General features: G+C 48.0%; 1 protein-coding gene across 1 annotated transcript; it reads left to right on the top strand.

The window, feature by feature from the left end:
* Positions 1–1322: 1322 nt before the first annotated feature.
* Positions 1323–16804, top strand: LOC149337202 (uncharacterized). The gene is made up of 2 exons (XM_089553380.1): positions 1323–1635; positions 15135–16804. The coding sequence occupies exons 1-2, from the start codon at positions 1351–1353 to the stop codon at positions 15801–15803; spliced, it is 954 nt and encodes a 317-aa protein (XP_089409506.1). The 5' UTR covers positions 1323–1350; the 3' UTR covers positions 15804–16804.
* Positions 16805–19816: the final 3012 nt, after the last annotated feature.

The following is a 19816-nucleotide window of genomic DNA, read 5'->3' as shown; positions in this document are numbered from 1 at the left end:
GCAAAAGCGGCCTTATGACAGTTTTCTTGCACAGCTATGACGCTTGCAGTCAGCGGGTTACCCTGAACAGGTCCTGGTTTCTGTTGCTGAATCACGGTCTAACAAGCTTAAGTCAAATCACTTTGTTTACTATGATGACGCGCCGTGTCGAAAAATGAGAGGTGCTGTATTGCCATACATGCACAAAGCCTTGCACGGTGTTAAAAAGGTTGCCACGAGGTGCGGTGTCAACGTGTTCTTTTCAGCTCGCACAAAACCGTCGTCACTGTGCGCTTATATCTCAGCCAATAAGAGTTCAAAGAAGAAATGCAATGCCTAGCAGCTGAGTATGTACACAAAGTGTAGTGCCAAGATTGTACGCTCTCTCCCCCTGTTATGTGGATAGGTGTACATCGGCCAGACGGACTAATGTACCAACGATCACTTAAGAGAGCACCGAACCTCGCTCCGCCGGATAACAAAGCCAATCTGTCTAAAGATTGCAACCATTGCCAAGACTCAAGACCTTAGCCTCCCTGTTCAGTGATGTCATAATCACCGGCCGCGGAAAAAGACAAATAGGGCGAGAAATCCTCGAAGCATTTACAATCAAGCAGGTAGGCATTGAATGCGTTCGTAACAGCTCGGTACGGTTTACTTCAACCGAATTCTGTTTCATGAAGGGGATATAGTTTGTCATGTGGAATATATCAGACCTGCTCTAACAAATGTTTTTTTGATTGTTTTGTTATGATTTTTGGGCTGGGGGGGATATAATGTCCCGAAGCGACTCAGGCTATGAGGGATATTTCGACCACCGAGGTCTTTAACGTACACTGATGTTTTGTAGGCCTGGTTGCTTCCGCGCATTTGCACAGTGCTTTGTTGTGACAACTTTCACCGAGTAAAATTCAGTTGTGTATCCAGAGTCGTCCCTTCTACTCCTTCTTCTTTTCAGTGCGTCCTTTTTCTGGTGGCTTTTCCATGATCATTAGTACCAGTACCGCATGCTTGATCGGGTCTTAATGCCCAAAGGAACGGCACTGTAGCTATCGGTGGCTGTCTGAGTCCTGTCGTGGTTGAAGGGAAGTTGCAGGTGAAAAGGGGGAGCTACGAAGAAATGCATATACTTACCCTGCATTGTTTGTGGAACATATTAGCCCCGCTTACAGGCCAGCTTCTAGAGGGTACGCTCTTTACAGCAAGTACTTTGCCCCGCTGTCACCCGCTCCTGTCAGGAATCAATGGCATACAGGAGATAAGCGATTCTAATCTTAACAATGGGTAAAGTACAGAGAGATAGTGGCTGCGCCTTATCGAAGAGACCGAGCAGTTCCTTCAGCTGTTTGCTACAAGCGGACGCATGGCATCATGCCTCTTACTAGCAGGCCCTACACGCTGGTCGGCTTTGCTGCCGGCCTGGACTGGAGGCCCATGCACTTTACGAGGCCGATTCCGAGGAACAGGATATGCAGCGCCTGCGGACTGGTGCGGAGGATCTACTGGTTGCTGCCATGCATGCACGTCCTGTGCCAGTCGTGTTACGAGCAGTGTGGGGAGGAAGGCGTTCGTGTCTGTCCTCACGACAGCAACAAGTGCCAGGAGGACGACATCGACTGGAAGGAATTCACCACCGAGGAGCTGCTTAAGAGAGAGGTGAATGAGGTCGTTGGGAACCTGTGTTCGATTCGCTTTCTGCGTCACTTTCTTTTCTAAAAGAATGGATCGGCCCTGTACTTGTGTGTGTGTGGGGGGGGGGGCTGTTTTTATACATATACATATATGCGCAGCCCCCTGATACCTTCCTTCGCTTATCGCACTGTTTGACATAGCGGGCGCCCATATTCTGGGGATTAATTTCAAACACGAAACCATTGAGGCTGCCGTTCGTCTGAAACCCAACGTCGTCAGTGTGGCGTTGTGTCGAAAAGCCGACTCACATGAGTCGTCACGCGTGTATGTCTGGACTGATAAACGGAAAAGACGGCTTGTAATCACGAACGAGCTCTTGGTTCAAGGTGCCGTGCTCGCATGATTCGGCCATCTGCTACAAATCCGTTACAAATGTGTCGAAGGTTTCGCGATCTTCCTGCGTTCTTCTCGTAAACTTGGCCCTTTCATATATCACATTCTTGCGAGGCACAAAGTGTTTCGTGAACACGGGGACGACGGCGTCGTAGTCTTGCTTCCGAGCGTCCGTAAGCCTCAACAGAGCCAAGACAAGCTCTGCTTCTAGACCCATGCCGTAGATCACCGTGTTGATCTGTGTTTCACCATCCTGCTTCTTTAAACCTGATATGGCATGGTAACGCTCCCATCTTGTGAAACAACACTTCCAGTCCACTGGTCGTCAGAAATCAAGTTTTTCTGGTAGTTCAACAGCCGACTGAATGAGCGCTGCAAGCTGCGGATACTCCGACGTCCGGTACAGCCGTTGCTTCACATGTAGGATCTCGTGTTCTATAGTGAAGCGATCTCTTAGCGGGTTCCCGCCAACGTTGCCACGTTAGGGTTAGCTCCGCAGTGAGCGCTGCGACGAACTTTCTCTACGCGACTACTTCGCAGTATCACGCATTGTTATACACCAGCCCGCCGCTGCCACCACTGTGTGTCGGATCAGTAAATATAAGGCGGGTTTAAACTGACTGGGTTTATTCGAGACTTAATATCACTGCCACCGCGATATACGGCTTCTGCATATCGTATCGACGTCGGTGGAGTCTGCGCAAGTGCCACCATCTGTTAGTCTTGCCACTCGCCACACATTTTATGCGTTCACCCTCGCATCGTGAAGGGTGTGGAGGTCCTCGAAAAGTTGCTCTGTAGCGAGCACAGAACGGTAAGGTCCCGAATTAGCTTGAACCTGAAGAGGGATTAAAAGAAATTAGTGAAACGGAAGCCCGTTGACGAGTTAGCCTGAAGAGGGAATGTAGATGAATTCAGGATATTGCGCTCTTAAAGAGATATTCGGCAGAGAAAGGCGGTCTTAATATTAAAACAATAAACCATAATCTCACAGCTATCATTACGGACTGAACAGTAAAAGTAGGAGGCAGCATGGTTCGACAGCATACCGGCAAGCTATCTCGGGAGACGAATAATATGATTTAGAAACGACAGAGGATGAAAGCCACAAACCCTGCGAACAGAATTGACCGGTCAGAGCTATCGAAGGTAATAAAAAAGTGCAAGGTAGCCGAAATAAGGAAGTTTAGTATGGAGAAAATCGGCCATGCTCTAAAGAACAAAGGTACCTTAAAAGCAGTGTAGAGGAAACTAGGCATAAGTTAAGCCTGATGTATGCGCTAAGACACAAAGAGGGCAATGTCATTAGCAATGTGGATAAGATAGTTAAAGCAGCTGAAGAGTTCTACACAAATATGCGCAGTAGCCAACGTTGTGAGAAAGTTAGAGAGGCAGTAGGGCACAGAAATTGGACATCCCGCCAGTAACAAAAGAGGAAGTAAAGAAAGCCTTAGGAGCAATGCGATGTGGTAAAGCAGCTGGGGAGGATCACGTAAAAGATCCCTTGAAGGATGGAGAGGAGGCTGTGTTAGAAAAACTAGTCCCCTGTATACGCAATGCGTTATTACCTCGAGCGTACCAGCAGCTGGGAAGAATGCGAATATTATCTTCATTCTTAAGAAAGGAAAGGGCAAGGGTTTGAAAAATTGCAGACCAATGTTCCGGTGTTCTTATGGAATCCTACCTTAAACATCGTACCCAAATTGTAGCCATTGGTGATTCTTTATCAGATGCACTTCATGTTTCCCAGGGTGTGCCGCAAGGCAGCATCCTGGGCCCCTTTTTGTTCAATTTGTACGTGAACGATGTTTACGGTATCGCTCCATCCGCTACTTTTGTGAATTATGCGGATGATACAAGCGTGTTTTTCACAGGAGAATCAAGTGATCACCTAATAGCTGCAGCAAATGTAGCGCTTGCTAAGCTTGATGAATGGACCCAAAAAAAATAGCTTGAAGATTAATGCTGATAAAACTAAAGCAGTTTTGTATCATACTAGGAACAAAAACATAGACACACAAAACACAATTACACTACGGTCAACTCCTGTAGAGATTGTGTCTAGTTTTAAAACTCTGGGTGTCATTTTTCAAAACACAATGTCATGGGATGCCCACATAGATTATATTACAAAAAAACTATCACAAATAGTAGGCATTGTTTCGCGAAATCGCCATGCATTCCCTCGCCACATTCTGATGCTGATTTATAATGGTCTTTTCTCCCCTAGACTTAATTATTGTCACTTGGTATGGGCATCGACTACTAAATCTAATATAGAGAGAGTGCTCATTCTCCAAAAAAAGTTTTTAAGAGCTGTCGAAAACGTACCAATGCACTACCACACACATGAATTATTTAAAAAATACAATGTAATTCCAGTAACAAAATCCTATGACTACCGGCTTTGCAAGTTGTTCAAACAAGAAACTAAATGTAACAATTGTACTATTCAGAACATAGCTCAGCTAGAGAATAATGTAGTTTCATACCAGACGCGTCATTTTGAACCATGGAAGGTTAACACAAGTAGAACTACATGCGGTCTACAAATGCTGCAAAACAAGTTACCCCGATTACTAAACAGTTTGCAAGCTAAAAATATCCAACTCGACAATATAACTTTCAAAGCACTGCGCGATCTTTTCAAAACGAAGTAAAACGAGATTTTGTGTCTATAATATTTCCCCTTGAATGTATTAAAAATGTGTGTACGTGTTACACTGAAATGTGGTAACAGTATATATGTTTTAGCGTTTTTCTTGTAATATGATGTTTTTTTTTCACTTTTTTTTTCTTTACATGTTGTGATAAAATATGCTGTGTATAAACTTTTTTTTACGACATTCCGCCAACTGCCAATGAAAGGGGGCCTGCGGCCCTGTCAAGCTGGCATCTGGCAGCTTTTTCTGCAGGCTTCCTGCATCATGTAATGTGATGTGAATAAACTTCTTCTTCTTCTTCTTCTTCTTCTTCTTCTAAATCAGCTTACTGCCCGTTGCATACAACATATTTACTAAAGGAATCGTAAATAGAATTATGACAACCTTAGACTTTAAACAAATAAACAGTGATCACGGAGGCTTTAGTAAAGGATACTCGATAATATATCATATTCACACCATCAATCAGGTGAGAGATAAATGCGCAGAATACAACTAACCCCTTTATATAGCATTCACTGATTATGAGAAAGCGTTTGACTCAATGAAATACTCAGCAGTCATTCAGGCATGAAGGAATCAGGGTGCAGAGGAGTTTTATGAGAAAATACTGGAAAGTATCTCTAACGACTGCAAAGCAACCAAAGCCCTTCAAGAAGTCAGCAATACAATTCCAATATGCAAGAGTGTCAGGCAGGGTGACACAACCTCGCCAATGCTATTCACCGCCCGTTTACAGGAGGCGTTCCCAGGCCTCGATTGGGAATAGTTGGGGATAGGAGTTAATGGAGAATATTAAAGTAATTTGCGATACGCCGATGACATCGCCTTGCTAAGTCACTCAGGCGATGAGCTGCAAAGGATGATCAATCAGTTAAACAGGCAGAGCAGAACGGTAGGTGTTAAAATCAACATGCAGAAAACCAAAGCATTGTTCAACAGTCTGGCAAGGGAAAAACATTTTACATTTGGTAGCGTGGTCCTGGAAGTCGTAAGGGTATACGTATACTTATTCCAGGCACTGGACGGTGATCCGGATCATGAGAGGGAAATAACTAGAAGGGGCGGAGCGCATATGGCACGTTCTCTCAGATCAAGAATGGCAGTTTAATAATATCCCTCAAGAGAAAAGTATGCAACAGATGTATCTTACCGGTTCTCAACTATAGCGCAGAAACGTGGTGGCTAAAAAAGAGGGTCCAGCTAAAGTTAAGGGTAACGCAGGGAGCTATGGAAAGGAAAATGATAGGTGTAAAGCTAAGAGCCCGTAAGCGGGCTGAGTGGCGGGCTGATGACATTCTAGTCGATATCAAGGGGAAGTAATGGGCTTGGGCAGGGCATGTAATGTGAATGCAAGATAGATAACCGCTGGTGGTTAAGGGTAACGAAGTGGATTCCAATAGAAGGCAAGCGTAGCAGGGGACGGCAGAAAGTTAAGTGGGCGGATGAGAAAAAAGTTTGCGGAGATATGGTGCCGCACCTGGCAAAGGACAGCGTTAAATGTAGAAACATGGGAGAGGATTTTGTCCTGCAGTGGCCGTAGTCAGGCTGATGCTGATGGTGACTGCAGCAACACCTCACCGCAGCGTCCCCCATCCCTATGGCGTCAGTGGACAGTCCCTGAAAGCGATAGCTTTTTCGCACGCGGCCAACGCATGGCCAACGCCGGCGACGGCAGGCTTTTTCCATAACAGGCCCCTTAAGCCCTCGCTTTAAAAATCAGCCTTACTGACTTGCCTGCCCCGCACAGTACCTATTTAGGCAAAATTTGCTTCAATCTTAAGCACATATTGAACCGTGCCACGAACAGCCACTTTTAACAATATATGAGGTAGCCTGATATCGTCAAATATTGACGCCAGCGCTCGTGCAGATGGAAGCGCCTCTCAAGGAGAAGAGGAAGTGTGTGCGTGTGTGAAAGTGGAAGTGATCTGGAAGCGCACGTCTGTCGACCCGCTGTGGACCCTCAGCCGCTGCTTACCAACGTGACATCTGGTGCAGGTGCTGGGTACGTCGTTAATGCACCGTACGCCCCCTTCAAGCCGCAATTCGAGCCCCGTACAAATACCGAAGGTAGACACGCCAGTCCACCAGGGCAGTCGCCTATTACAGGGCTTACCTCCCGAATTTGGACTGCTCCTTGTTACCCATTGTTCACGGAGGGCAGATCCTACAACGATGAATCCTCCAGCTACAGTGTCGCCGGTCCTGCTCCACCACCAGCGAGAGCCACCCCATTTTCGCGGTCAACCACACGAGGACGCCGAAGACTGGCTGGACCAGTATGACCGGGTGGCCATCTACAATGGTTGGGGCGCTGATTGTAAGATGCGGCATGTTTATTTCGCCCTTGAAGACTACGCGAGGACCTGGTTTCTGAACAATGAATCTGGCCTTGGAACGTGGGATACGTTCAAGACAGAGTTCCTCCAAACCTTCAAGGACAGCACGTCGCGCAGGGAGAAGGCCGACCTGCTTTTAAAAGCCAGACATCAACTCCCCAGCGAGAGTGTGACGGTGTATGCCGAGGAAATGAAGAGGCTGTTCCGGCGTGCCGACCCAAACATGTCGGAGGAGAGGAAGGTGAGCTTCCTTATGAAAGGTGTTATGGAGCAGCTGTTCAGCTGTTCGCCGGCCTGGTTCGAAGTCCTCCAGTCACGGTAGCTGACTTCGTAAAGGAGGCGAGCACCATCGAAGTCTTTGGACATGAGGGCCCGGCAGTACGATCGTACGACAGCGTCGATGCTCATGGCCACTGTTGAGGACGCCACGGTGAAGTCGGCAGACTCCTTACGTGAGATGATACGATGTATTGTGAGGGAGGAACTGGCAAAGCTCTTTCCGGACAAGGAAAAACCTCCGCCTAGCACTCTTGCTGACGTTGTCCGTGAGGAGGTGCAGCAAGCTCTAGGCACTTGTACAGCACTACCTGTTGCCGGCCCTGTGCAGCCTCAGCCCCCAAATCTCAGCTACGCCGCCGTCACACGCCGTTTTATTCCATCGCAGCCGAACCGACGTTACGACACATCTGCCTCCGCCGCTGCACGAGCTCCACCTCCCCAGCCGAATTCTCCACAGCGGCTAGGACACCGCAGAACGGATGTCTGGAGAGCGCCAGACAATCAGCCGCTGTGCTACCACTGCGGTGAGGCTGGACATGTTTATCGGCGCTGCCCCTACAGAGAGCTGGGCCTTCGAGGATTCCCCGTCGGTTGTCATCGTCCGATGTATGGAGAACGACCGCTGGAGATCGCGGACTACATCTCGCAAGCGGACTCCGTACAGCGCCGTTTCTCTCGATCTCCATCGCCGCGTCGCTACAGTTCCCCAGGGCGAGGCCAGTCTCAGAGTCCCCGCAGGGGAAACTAGATGCAGCAGCCTCTGGAGGTGCGGCTGCTCAACGACAAAGTATACAAGATCCTCCATCGCCACACGACAGTTCTCAACCAACGCCGAATTCCGTAGCCGTACCGACGATTCTTGAGCCCACGTACCTCAAAACTAGCCGATGTCCTGACGCACCCCTCCATGGCCACGACACCCTTCCTCGATGCCGAACTCCTTCGACGCACCGAAGCCGAAACCAAACGCCTCGACATCCCCAAAGTAAGACACCACCAACTGCCGACTTGGATATTTTGGTTGACGGCGCCGATGTAACCGCGCTGGTGGATACATGTGCCGATTATTCAGTACTTAGTGGACAATTCGCTGCGGCACTAAGAAAGGTCACAACCGCTTGGGATGGCCCACAGATGCGTACTGCAGGAGGACATTTAATTACACCTACGGGAACGTGCACGTCGAGGGTAACCGTGGAAGGCCAAACATTCTTGGCGACGTTCGTAGTGTTAGCCGAGTGCTCCCGAGACGTCATACTCGGTATGGACTTTCTGACCGAAAACGGTGCAGTTATTGATCTTCAATCGCAGTCCGTCAAGTTCTCGACCGAGAAGGCCATATCCGTGGATAGTGTTCTCCCAGCGGCGCTGCACATTCTGGACGAACACGTGACCGTGCCTCCACGCTCCAGTGTGATGGTAACCGTCGGTTCAAAGCACATACGGGAACTTGAGGGTGTCGTCGAAAGCAAGCAGCTGTTGCTACTGGACAGAGGAATTTCCGTCGCCAGGGCGGTTGTCTTCCTTGAAGATAGCAAGGTCAACGTTCTTCTCACCAACTTCAGCAACGAACACCAACACCTTAACAAGGGGACGACTGTGGCGTATATTGACGCTCTTAGTAAAAATAGGTCTGTGCATAGTTTAACATCTGCTTCAACAACTGAGCCCGACGGACTTGCTGGTGTTAAGTACGATATTAACCCAACCTTGCCGCCCGGCCAGCGAGACAAAGTACGGGAACTGCTCAGTCGCTACCGTGGTGCCTTCGCGTCCTCGCCACGCGTCGGGCGAACGCATCTTGCGAAACATCGCATTATTACAGACGAAAATGTTCCTCCACTCCGACAGTCACCTTATCGAGTGTCTACCAAAGAACGTGAGGCTATTACCACACAGGTGAAAGAAATGCTCGCAAACGACGTTATTCGCCCTTCTAGGAGCCCGTGGGCGGCACCTGTAGTGCTTGTGAAGAAGAAGGACGGCACCTTACGATTCTGCGTTGACTACCGTCGGTTAAACACCATCACTAAAAAGGATGTGTATCCGCTGCCCAGAATTGACGACGCCTTGGATCGCTTATGCAACACCAGATATTTTTCTTCCATGGATTTGAAGTCTGGATATTGGCAAATTGAGGTAGACGAAAGAGACCGCGAAAAGACGGCATTCATCACTCCAGACGGGTTGTACGAGTTTCAGGTGATGCCATTTGGTCTTTGCTCGGCACCCGCGACTTTCCAAAGGCTCATGGACACCATTCTTGCGGATTTGAAGTGGCAAACTTCTCTGGTCTACCTGGACGACGTCATCGTTTTTGCCCCGTCTTTCGAGGAGCACCTTCGTCGCCTCGAGGAGGTCTTGCAGGCCATAACATCATCAGGCCTTACTCTCAAAGCCGAAAAATGCCATTTTGCTTATGAAGAGCTAAAGTTTTTGGGCCATGTCGTCAACCAAGAAGGGGTTCTTCCGGATCCTGAAAAAACATCCGCCATTGCCAATTTTCCACCACCGCGTGACCAAAAGGAAGTTCGTCGCTTCCTCGGGCTATGCGCATATTACCGCCGCTTCGTGGAGAATTTCTCTAAAATTGCTTCACCCCTTACTGATCTGACAAAAGCGCATGTACCGTTCAAGTGGGAACTTCCGCAGCAGAAGGCGTTTCAAGAGCTTCAACGCCGCCTGCAGTCACCCCCCGTGCTGGCGCACTTTGATGAGCTTGCTGACACACGGGTCCACACCGATGCGAGCAACGTTGGTTTGGGTGCTGTCCTTGTTCAAGTTCAGCGGGACCAAAAACGTGTCATCGCCTATGCCAGCCGTGCACTCTCCAAGACGGAGGCCAACTATTCTGCCTCTGAAAAAGAGTGCCTCGCCATCGTGTGGGCAGTTTCCAAGTTCAGACCATACCTTTATGGCCGATCCTTCAAAGTAGTGACCGATCATCACGCACTATGCTGGCTGACCAATCTCAAGGATCCTTCCGGCCGCCTAGCTAGATGGAGCCTCCGACTTCAAGAATTCTATATCACCGTCATCTACAAATCCGGTCACACACATGCAGACGCAGACTGTTTATCTCGCGCTCCCGTGCAACCAGCTCGGGATGATGCTGCTGACGACGAAGAAATATTCCTGAGTGCTGTCCATACCAGCGATTTCGCCGAGCATCAACGCGCCGACCCCGATCTTCGCAACGTCATTCGTTATCTTGAAGGAGCCAGCAGCACAGTTCCTAAAGCCTTCAGGCGCTCTTTGTCGTCTCTCTGCATGCGTAACGGTGTTCTCTTTAAGAAGAACTTCGCTGCCAACACTAGGCCGTACTTGCTGGTCGTCCCCGTGTCCCTACACAATGAAATTCTTCACGCCTGCCATGACGAACCAGCTTCCGGCCACCTTGGGATTACTAGAACACAAGCAAGAATTCAAGAGAAGTACTACTGGCCGCGCCTGGGTCATGACATTGCACACTACGTCCGCACTTGCCGGGATTGCCAGCGGCGTAAGGTCCCGCCCGTGAAGCCAGCCGGATTCCTCAAGCCCGTTGAGCCGCCTTCGCAAGCATTTCAACAAGTCGGCATGGATTTGCTGGGTCCTTTCCCTACATCAGGCTCCGGGAAAAGGTGGATAATAGTAGCCACTGATTATCTCACGCGTTATGCAGAGACAGCATTCCTTCCGAATAGCACCGCCCTCGAAGTAGCCCAGTTCTTTGTGCATCAAATCGTCATACGTCATGGAGCTCCACAAGTTTTGATTACGGACAGAGGGGCTGCCTTCTCCTCTGAGCTCTTGCGCCATTTTCTAGTTTTTAGTCACACCAGTCACCGTAGGACGACTTCTTATCATCCCCAAACTAACGGATTGACGGAACGTCTAAACAAGACGCTTACAGACATGCTTTCCATGTACGTGGACGTGGAACATAAAACCTGGGACGACGTCCTGCCCTATGTCACGTTCGCGTATAATACAGCCGTACAAGAAACCACCAACATGACACCCTTTAGCCTCGTTTATGGCCGTCAGGTGACGACAACACTCGATGCCATGCTGCCCCATGACGAAGACCACCCAAATGACGACGTTGCATCCTTCTTACAACGCGCCGAAGCTGCCCGTCAACTCGCACGGCTTCGCATTCAAGATCAACAGGGCCAGGACGCGCAACGCTACAACCTACGGAGACGGCTTGTTGAATACCTCCCAGGTGACCTCGTCTGGGTTTGGTCCCCAATCCGACGACGCGGCCTAAGTGAAAAGCTCTTGCGCCGCTATTTCGGTCCTTACCGAATTGTGCGACGCATTGGAGCCCTGAATTATGAAGTCGTACCTCACGAGCCCCAACAATCTCGCCGCCACCCCCGCCCCGAGGTGGTCCACGTCGTTCGCCTGAAGCCCTACTACGAAAGGGCGCACTAACTCTTCTCGAGACCACCCCTGCATTCGTGGCGGCATCGGGTCGATGCCTTCGCAGGAGGGGGGCTAATGACGCCAGCGCTCGTGCAGATGGAAGCGCCTCTCAAGAAGAAGAGGAAGTGTGTGCGTGTGTGAAAGTGGAAGTGATCTGGAAGCGCACGTCTGTCGACCCGCTGTGGATCCTCAGCCGCTGCTTACCAACGTGACAATATGTTGAATATATTTCTGTCTTGTTCTTACGAGAACCCGTTAGACTGATTATAGAATTTGTTTTTATTAATGATAGCTAGTTATGTTTAGTTTTGTGGCACAAATGCTAGTAACGCTATGATGCGCTACACAGGCTACTACTTATAGATATTCCGGGATGAAAAGGTATATGAGACAACTAAGATGTTTTTTTATATTTGGAGCATGTTTGTACGAGAGTAGGCTGAAGCTACGGCTTTCGTGTTTCAAAACGTACACCATATGAAAGCTACACACTGAATTTAACTTGGTGTTCGATTCGCTACTCCATACAGGAGTAGCTTACTCACAGCGAAGAAGTTGCAACAGTGGTTTTTGTGTCGGAAAGTCAGAGCGAAGAAGAAGAGAGGAACTGCAACTGACCCGTGGAGCGTTTTTCGACAACGTTACTGTGTACCGCTTCCATATACGCTAAAACCTGGGTAATTTAACCCCCGTTAGCTCTGACAACTAGATATTTCGGACAACCCTCTCGTGTTGTCCAAGTCTCTTTGTCTGTCCGTGTTATTTGCGCTTGTACGTGTCTGCTATGAACGAACGAGCCCAAAGGTCTGAACCCTTCTCTTCGGGTTGAACGTAGGTGACATTCTATAACTGTGAAACTCTTGTTAAAATGGATGAATTTGGCCGGGCTTCAGTCCATCTCGGACAGGAGGCTGAGATAATGTGCACAGGTGCCGTAGAAGGGCTGGCCACGATGGGAAAAGCCGACTGTAGTGCGAGCTCAGCTGGTGCCCTACTGAAATGGAAGAGTGCAGTGCTCATTTCTCCGATTATCACTTAAGAGGTTTCAAGAGTACGCTTTTTTGTATAATGCTGGGCTGTGCCATTTTCTTCTTTGTTTTAGTCACGCACCGTGTAGTCGGTGTTGGTGTATTGTGGAACGCATTATTGTTTCAGATTACCTAGCGCGCGTTTAATTAGGGCGTGCTTTCTTTATTTCATGGCGTGGTGTCTCTTTCAACGTAGCCTGTTGCTGCTTTATGTGCCATTGAGAGCTTGTGTGTTGGTTGACCCACAGCATGGGCCCGCTGGATAACGAAATGCAAGAAACAGGTAGTGCCGCGAAAATGTCGCCTAAAATATTAACGATTGTAAAGTTTGTCAAGAAATGGACATGCCGAAGTAAGGCATTCTGTCAAAGTTTTCTTTCAGTCCTCCCTATAACTGGACGAGATGTTGTTTCGGCGACAGGATATTTCGTCTAACTCAGGATCACGCCAAGTACTTTAATCGAAGCGTTGTCTAGAGCGACTGAGCCTCTCCTTACGCTCATAGCTCACTTTGTTTTGTGCTGTGAGCAACCCAAGTTCCTTGCTTCCTTTTGCTTTGAATTGTATGTTTTTTTCCTGTATTATGCCGACTCCTCACTATGTATCCCCTGTACTGTATACAGGAGGTAGCGCCGTCACTTTCTGGGCGTTTAGTGAGCTGTTTCTTCATTTGAGATGTTTCTGACACGCATTTTATTCGACAAGTCTTGCGTCCAACGTCTTCTTTTATACTAGTCTCACGATCATCACCGTTACAGCGATCACCGCTATCAGATCAACATCGACCGTGACACAATTACAGGTATGACTTTACAACCAAAAAACTTTAGTGCACTAATATGTATACTTATGTACTACGACGCTGCCCAACCCGTTCTGATCTGCGCACTAACTGCGTGGAGGCAGACGACGGCGCACCGCCGCCCGCGCTCCGCCTTAAAGGTATGACGCGATCATCATCATCAGCAGCAGCCTGACTACGTTCACTGCCGAGCAAAGGCTTCTCCCATGTCTCTCCGATTAACCCTGTCTTTTACCAGTTGCGGCCACCGTATCCCCACATACTTCTTGATCTGATCCGCCCACCTTACTTTCTGCCGCCCCCCTGCTACGCTTGCCTTCTCTTGGAATCTACTCCGTTACCTTTAAGGCCACGGTAGCTATTCGCTAATGCCATATATGCAGAATTGGTCTTTCTGTGATTAATATTCATAGATTCCTCGGAGTACTCATACCACTCCTGGTGCAGTAATGTAAGGTTAAGCGATGCGCCAGTGTCCTTGATTGACGGGTGCTGCCACCGATGCTACTTGTGCGATCAAGTAATATGCGTTGTGGGGCTAGTTGGTTCATTCTCAGATTTCTTTTATGCGCACAAAAAGACGACACAATAAAACAAGGTAGACAGGACGGAGCGATCAAGCTTGCTTTCCCGGAGCAACCTCGCGCGACCAATCATTAATTTGACCACCACCTGCCAGGTTTCATGAGGAAGCCTTCTTTTATGGCTAATATCGAGCGTCAACGGACACACAGAGACGGTTTTTCGCTCAATGGGGCAATGAGGCTGGCGCCTTAGTAAACCTCAATATCACCCATAGAGAGTTATTTTCCCCACAGTTACCATCATTCCTTGTACAGGTTTTGCGGTGAAGAATAATAAGCTTTAAGAAGCGCTCATAATAGACTGAGCCAAGATAGGCAAGCCACATTCTTCAGATGTCATCGTTCATTGATCATGCCATCATTTTTCTGATGTAATCATTCGTAAGTAATTATAACCAACTCTCCCCTGTGCATACGGCTCCTACTTAATCTGACGAACAGATCAACTTAGCTCATCTAGTCATTTTTGAAAGTGAGGAATGGCAAGTGAGCCTGAGAACTTAAAGAACCTCGTTTCTTGGGGACTTCGTATCCTTTAATGCCACCGCTTGCCTTTTGACACAAAGCGGTTTCATACAAATGTAGATACACGCCTAATTATTCGGAGACAAGTTTTGAAATGCATTATCCACTGTTTCACGATACTGACGTTCACCGTATCGTCTCCGTAGGCCTTCAGCAAGCGTCCGTTGTTTTAAGTGAGTGTATCTTCAGCAGTGGGTATTAAACATCCCAGCACCGTTTCGTACGCGCCTCAATATTGGATTTCATTTTAGCAGTCTAATGCTCCGCTGCTTCCTGTCCAGGAACAACAAAATTAACACAATAATTGTAGGAATGTTATGGTTTTGATAGAATATCATGAACAACATGCTCGGACGCTACAGTGTCAAAACGAAAAATTGAAGTGATTGCTTTCGGAATAACCTTCGTAGATATTGTGCGCAGGAATGTTCCGGGCGGTTTTTACAAGCGCGCTGGTCAGAATGCTTTTCCCGTCCATCTTTTATTAATTGCAGGTTAAGTGCTGGAACAACGAACATGGCTGTACGACTGTGATGTCTGTCTCGGAGATCCCCATGCATTTCCAGCGGGAATGCCGACACCACTCTGCTCCCTGTCCAAAGTGCTCGGCATCGCTTCTTTGCAGCAACGTGTGCGCGCACCTCAGATCGAACTGTGCAACGCATCTTGCAGGCGAATGTGACAGTCACCCCTTCAGCAGGGAGAACGCCGCATTTGCTGCGTCCTCCGGGCAAGCCTTAGCGGAGCAGGCGAGGGAGTTGGGAACCCATCTGCAGCGGCTGGTAAATGATGTTGGTACGCATGGTGATAGACTAAACGAAATCTCTCACGGGATAAACACTTTCAAAGAAGCAACGAGAGAGGAACTGACACAAGAAACAGTTCAAATTAAGGAAAGTGTGGCAGAGGGTGCGCGTGAAGTAAAGAATTCAAATGGGGAGATGAAACAGCGTGTTAGAACATGTATTGATGCCGTGAATAATCTTTCCACAAGGCTAAGCACTCTGGAAAACACACTCAAAGATGGGTTTGTGAACGCGAGCAGGCAAAGTGCTAACAGTTGCTCACAGACTATGACATCTATGCAATACCTAGAAGAGAACAGCCTGAAGACCCTGGACCGCAATGACAAAACGCACCTGCACGATGAACTTCAACAATAACGCACGGTCTTCTATGTACAAGGAGTAAAGTTGCTGCAAGAAAAAGCATGCAAAGAGGGCATGGCTGTGTACGAGAGCGAGCGGGTATACCTGTGTGGGTACTGCATGTCACCGGGAATTAGACTGGAGAAAGTCGGCGGCTCTGTGAAACTATGTGCGCGGCTCTTTCTGCACAAGGGGATCACGGACGGCGTTGTTGAGTGGCCATTCGAGCACAAAATAAAGCTGAGCATCATACATCCGAAAATGTGGGCAGAACGCCTGGTTGAAGTTAAGGGATGGCGTACTCTTAAGCAGTTCAGAAAGCCTACAACATCAAGTAATTGTTCAGTTTTTTTTCCATATTCGTCGCTTGATCTCGGCCATGTCTTGCGCGATGGCTACGTGTTCGATGATCAGCTTCGGATTAAGTGGGAGGTAGTGCCTTGAGGGGCACTTTTAGGAGAGCAGCGATTTTCCAGGCTTGAAACACCACTACAAGAAGTTAGTGTTCTTTCTACCTTCAGATTTTATGCACTGCGTGTATTTATCAGTGCATTTTGGCCATTTTGTCCATGAACTCCGTTCTCTACAGCGCCACTCTTTCTCCCAAACGTTTCATGACATAAAACCTGCATTTTTTTGCACTGCAAATCTGTGAACTGAATCTTTAAGTGCTGGTCGTTATCCTTTAATTATTAGCCCTCTATTATCCGCTAGTTTTGTATCCTTTAGGTGGAAGGTCAGCAGTAGCTGCTGTCTCGTATTCTATGAACGACAAATATTACCGTGTCTTGTGCAGTAGTCATCAGAGTGAGTAAAATCGTTGTCATGCAGGGAAAAAAGTCCGTAGGTGTTTATAACTATGTATATCTTCTCCCTGCGATTCAACTGATGATTGAAGGAAAATGTGGGAAGACCGGCATGGAACTCAGCATTTATTTGTTTCATGATGGCCTCCAAAATGGAAATAAACTGGAGATGTGAAATTGAAAATAAATTTTCTTGGCTTTCCTTTTTCTTTTCCTTGCATGTAGTTTTTCTTTTCTCGGCAGCATCAGAACCTTTTGCGTGGGGATTCTGCTCTTAATATACACGGCTATTCTTGTATCGCTGTCCTAATCTAGCGTTCCGGTTGTTGCCCTCGTTGTCTTGAAGAGAGCCTCGAATCTTTCATTCCTTATTATATCTGCCTGTCGCGCATTCCGCTCACAAATTGTATAGGTTTGGTGAGAACTTGAAAAATCGCGGAAGCGCAAGCACGCTTTCAAGTAGCGCATATGAACTTTCGCTTGACATGGGCAGGAAATGGGTTTTGATATTGTGGCCTGGTGAACGGAACGGTAGAACCCTATAACGCTCTTAAAATCTTAACACGTTTTTCTCTTATAGTCTCATAATAACTGTAGTGCGAGAGTAAACGTGGAGAGTCGGCTGGACCTGTTAAGATGGATTTCAATGTGGCTTCGTGTATAGTTTTATACACTCTCTCTTCGCTGTCACTCTTGCCCGGCCTAAAATCCGTGTTTCGCCTCCCTATATCCTCCCAAGAGGCTCCTGTATGAGAGGCCCATGAACATATAAAAGCTGTAAGGTGTATAAGTTTCGCACTTGCAAATAACTACCACTAGGCGAAATAACTACGTCCTGTAGGTCCTGCGTCCGGCATGGTCTTCAAAAATCGAGTACTATTGCAGTCGGGGCCTTCTCGCGCGATTTTCGCGTGCTGCTATGCTGCGATTCGCCCTCCGTTAGTCTCTTTCTCGGCAGTTAGTCCGTTGAGTTTGCGCACGGCGCGCATTTGTGGCAAAAAGAGTGTCGTGTGCAAATTTAGGGACTAATGAGCCGTTTTGAGGAATAAAGTTGTCTTCACTCCCCCCTGGGCTGGTTTTTTTCGTACAGTGTACGCCCACTAAAAAATCACGACCTTGTCAGTTTTAGTGTGCTAGTACTGAATGAATCACTAGCGAAAAAGCTATGGCGTGTCATGTTGAAGCCTCGAAGAAACTCGTGTCAGCTCGGATGTGGTGGTGGCGGAAAGTGTTCATTCTGTCAAAATAAAGATAAAGAGGTGAGGCTCTTTAACGAGCCCCGCAATGGTGGTGTTCTTGTTGCGAGACCCCATTGGTCGAAGCCGCCAGCTTAGCCCTCATAACCAATTCCTATTAGACCTGAAGGTCCGAGCAACCAAGCAGGACCTCCTCCCATTCCTCTCTGCTAGGGTTGGGGTGGGGGGGGGGGGGGAGAGGAGCGTCGCGCCCGCTGCAGCCTATGAAAGGGAGGCCAATGTGTGAAGATGAAAAGAGAGAAATGGGATTACGTGCGCATGCAGATGCTAGAAAAAACAGGCGAAAGGTAAAGCCGCTGTAGGAAGGTGCAGGCAGACTTTGGAGCAGGCGCCAGGAGATATGCCCCAAAACCAGTGTGCGAATGTGTGCATATTTAATGATTCCGTCAGCGAGACTCCTTTATTAGTCATAATTCACAAAAAAATTTTAGCACAAAATTCAACGTCGATTACCTTAAATGAGTTAGTATTTCAAAACTGTCTGACTGTACAAGGCACCATGACCAATCCCCGACTGTGGTTATGTACCACTCCAGCACAGGACCACAAGAAGAACATTAGCAGCAAACGGTAAATGATGCATGAAGCCGGGCCGTCGACAGACGCCGAAAACGAACGATGTACACGGCGAGCTCAAAAGCAACGCAAAAGAGAGCGCCAGCGTGAGTCAGCCGATCCTCTGGATACAGCGAGACGGAAAGCGGAAGCCGAACGGCGTAGGTATAACCATGCGATGGGATCCACAAACAGATGAAGAGCTGAAGAATCGAAGAGCGAGAAAGAAGACGCGATTGATGAATTCACCGGAGGAATGTGCAGTAGGTAGGCTATACAAGTGGCTTCAGAGTGCGCCTTACAGGGGGAACGGCGACTATAATCGCAATTGGCAGCTCAGGCGGCTGATCGCAAGAAGAAAGCCGAGGAACGATGGCAAGAGTATTTAGGTGAAGCTCGAATTTTTAAGCTTACAAAAAGCTGTACAAAGATATACACAGCTAAACAAGGGCAAACATCGAAGTCGCATTTAGCTTAACCAGCTTAATCGCGGCAATTTTTTTTCCCTGATAAGCGGCAGATGTCAGTAAAACGTAACACACTTATTAGATGCTGCAGATATTAGCAGCGCTTCTAGCCCGTCATAGGGGTCCCTATCGTTGCTTTCAGAGGCTACAAAACGTAGAAAATTTAGTTCTTTGTCGCCATTCCAATGGTCGAAAAATATAAACAACTCAGCCTACTTTAACAACCTCATAATCCGCAGGTCCCCATCTGAGGAACCTCAAAACTTGAAGGGTGTCCAAAAGTCAGCGGGCCGCTTATTTAGGCTTCATCCATGTCATAGGTTTCCAGACATGTTCACGGCGTTCGTACGATAGAGAGGTAGAAGGCGGCACAGGAATATCACGCTGGTCAAACAGGCGACCATCCTCAGAAGTTGCGGCCATACTGTACCAGGCTACCATGCATTGTAAGAAAAGAACTGTAGCGCCACCAAGACGTACACAATAGAGGACCAAACAGGACTAGCGCTAAACTTAATCTAACTTTATTCATTAACAGCGCAGCAAATATAAGGAAAAACCAGGACACGTGCATAGAGATACCAGCTTCCACACAACACTGTCTACCAAACCGTTCAAGATACGCCATTTCCGATTTGAAGAGGCTCACCGACGTATCGCTAACACAAAATACACCTGTCTTTCTTATACGGAATGCTTCCAATAGTTCCCTTGCGCTTGTATCTTTGCTTTTACCTAAAATGTTTATTTTACAACATGCACCATCTAGCCCAACAAAGCGATGTTCTGAACTACCATGCATATCTGCCCTAGCAACATCGCCCAGTCGTGATTGGTTCTACTTGTGGAGTTCCGGTGTCCGCTAAAAGCAACGGTGTGTCCTTTGCTCGCTCACCATATTAAAATGCAATCATTCGCGCGATTGAAACAATCAACATGGATAG

Source organism: Amblyomma mixtum, chromosome 7 (assembly GCF_055824585.1).
Source record: "Amblyomma mixtum isolate Tamu chromosome 7, ASM5582458v1, whole genome shotgun sequence".
Taxonomy (NCBI): domain Eukaryota; kingdom Metazoa; phylum Arthropoda; class Arachnida; order Ixodida; family Ixodidae; genus Amblyomma; species Amblyomma mixtum.
Note: the sequence above shows the minus strand (reverse complement) of the source record. Positions and strands in the feature narration are given on the sequence as shown.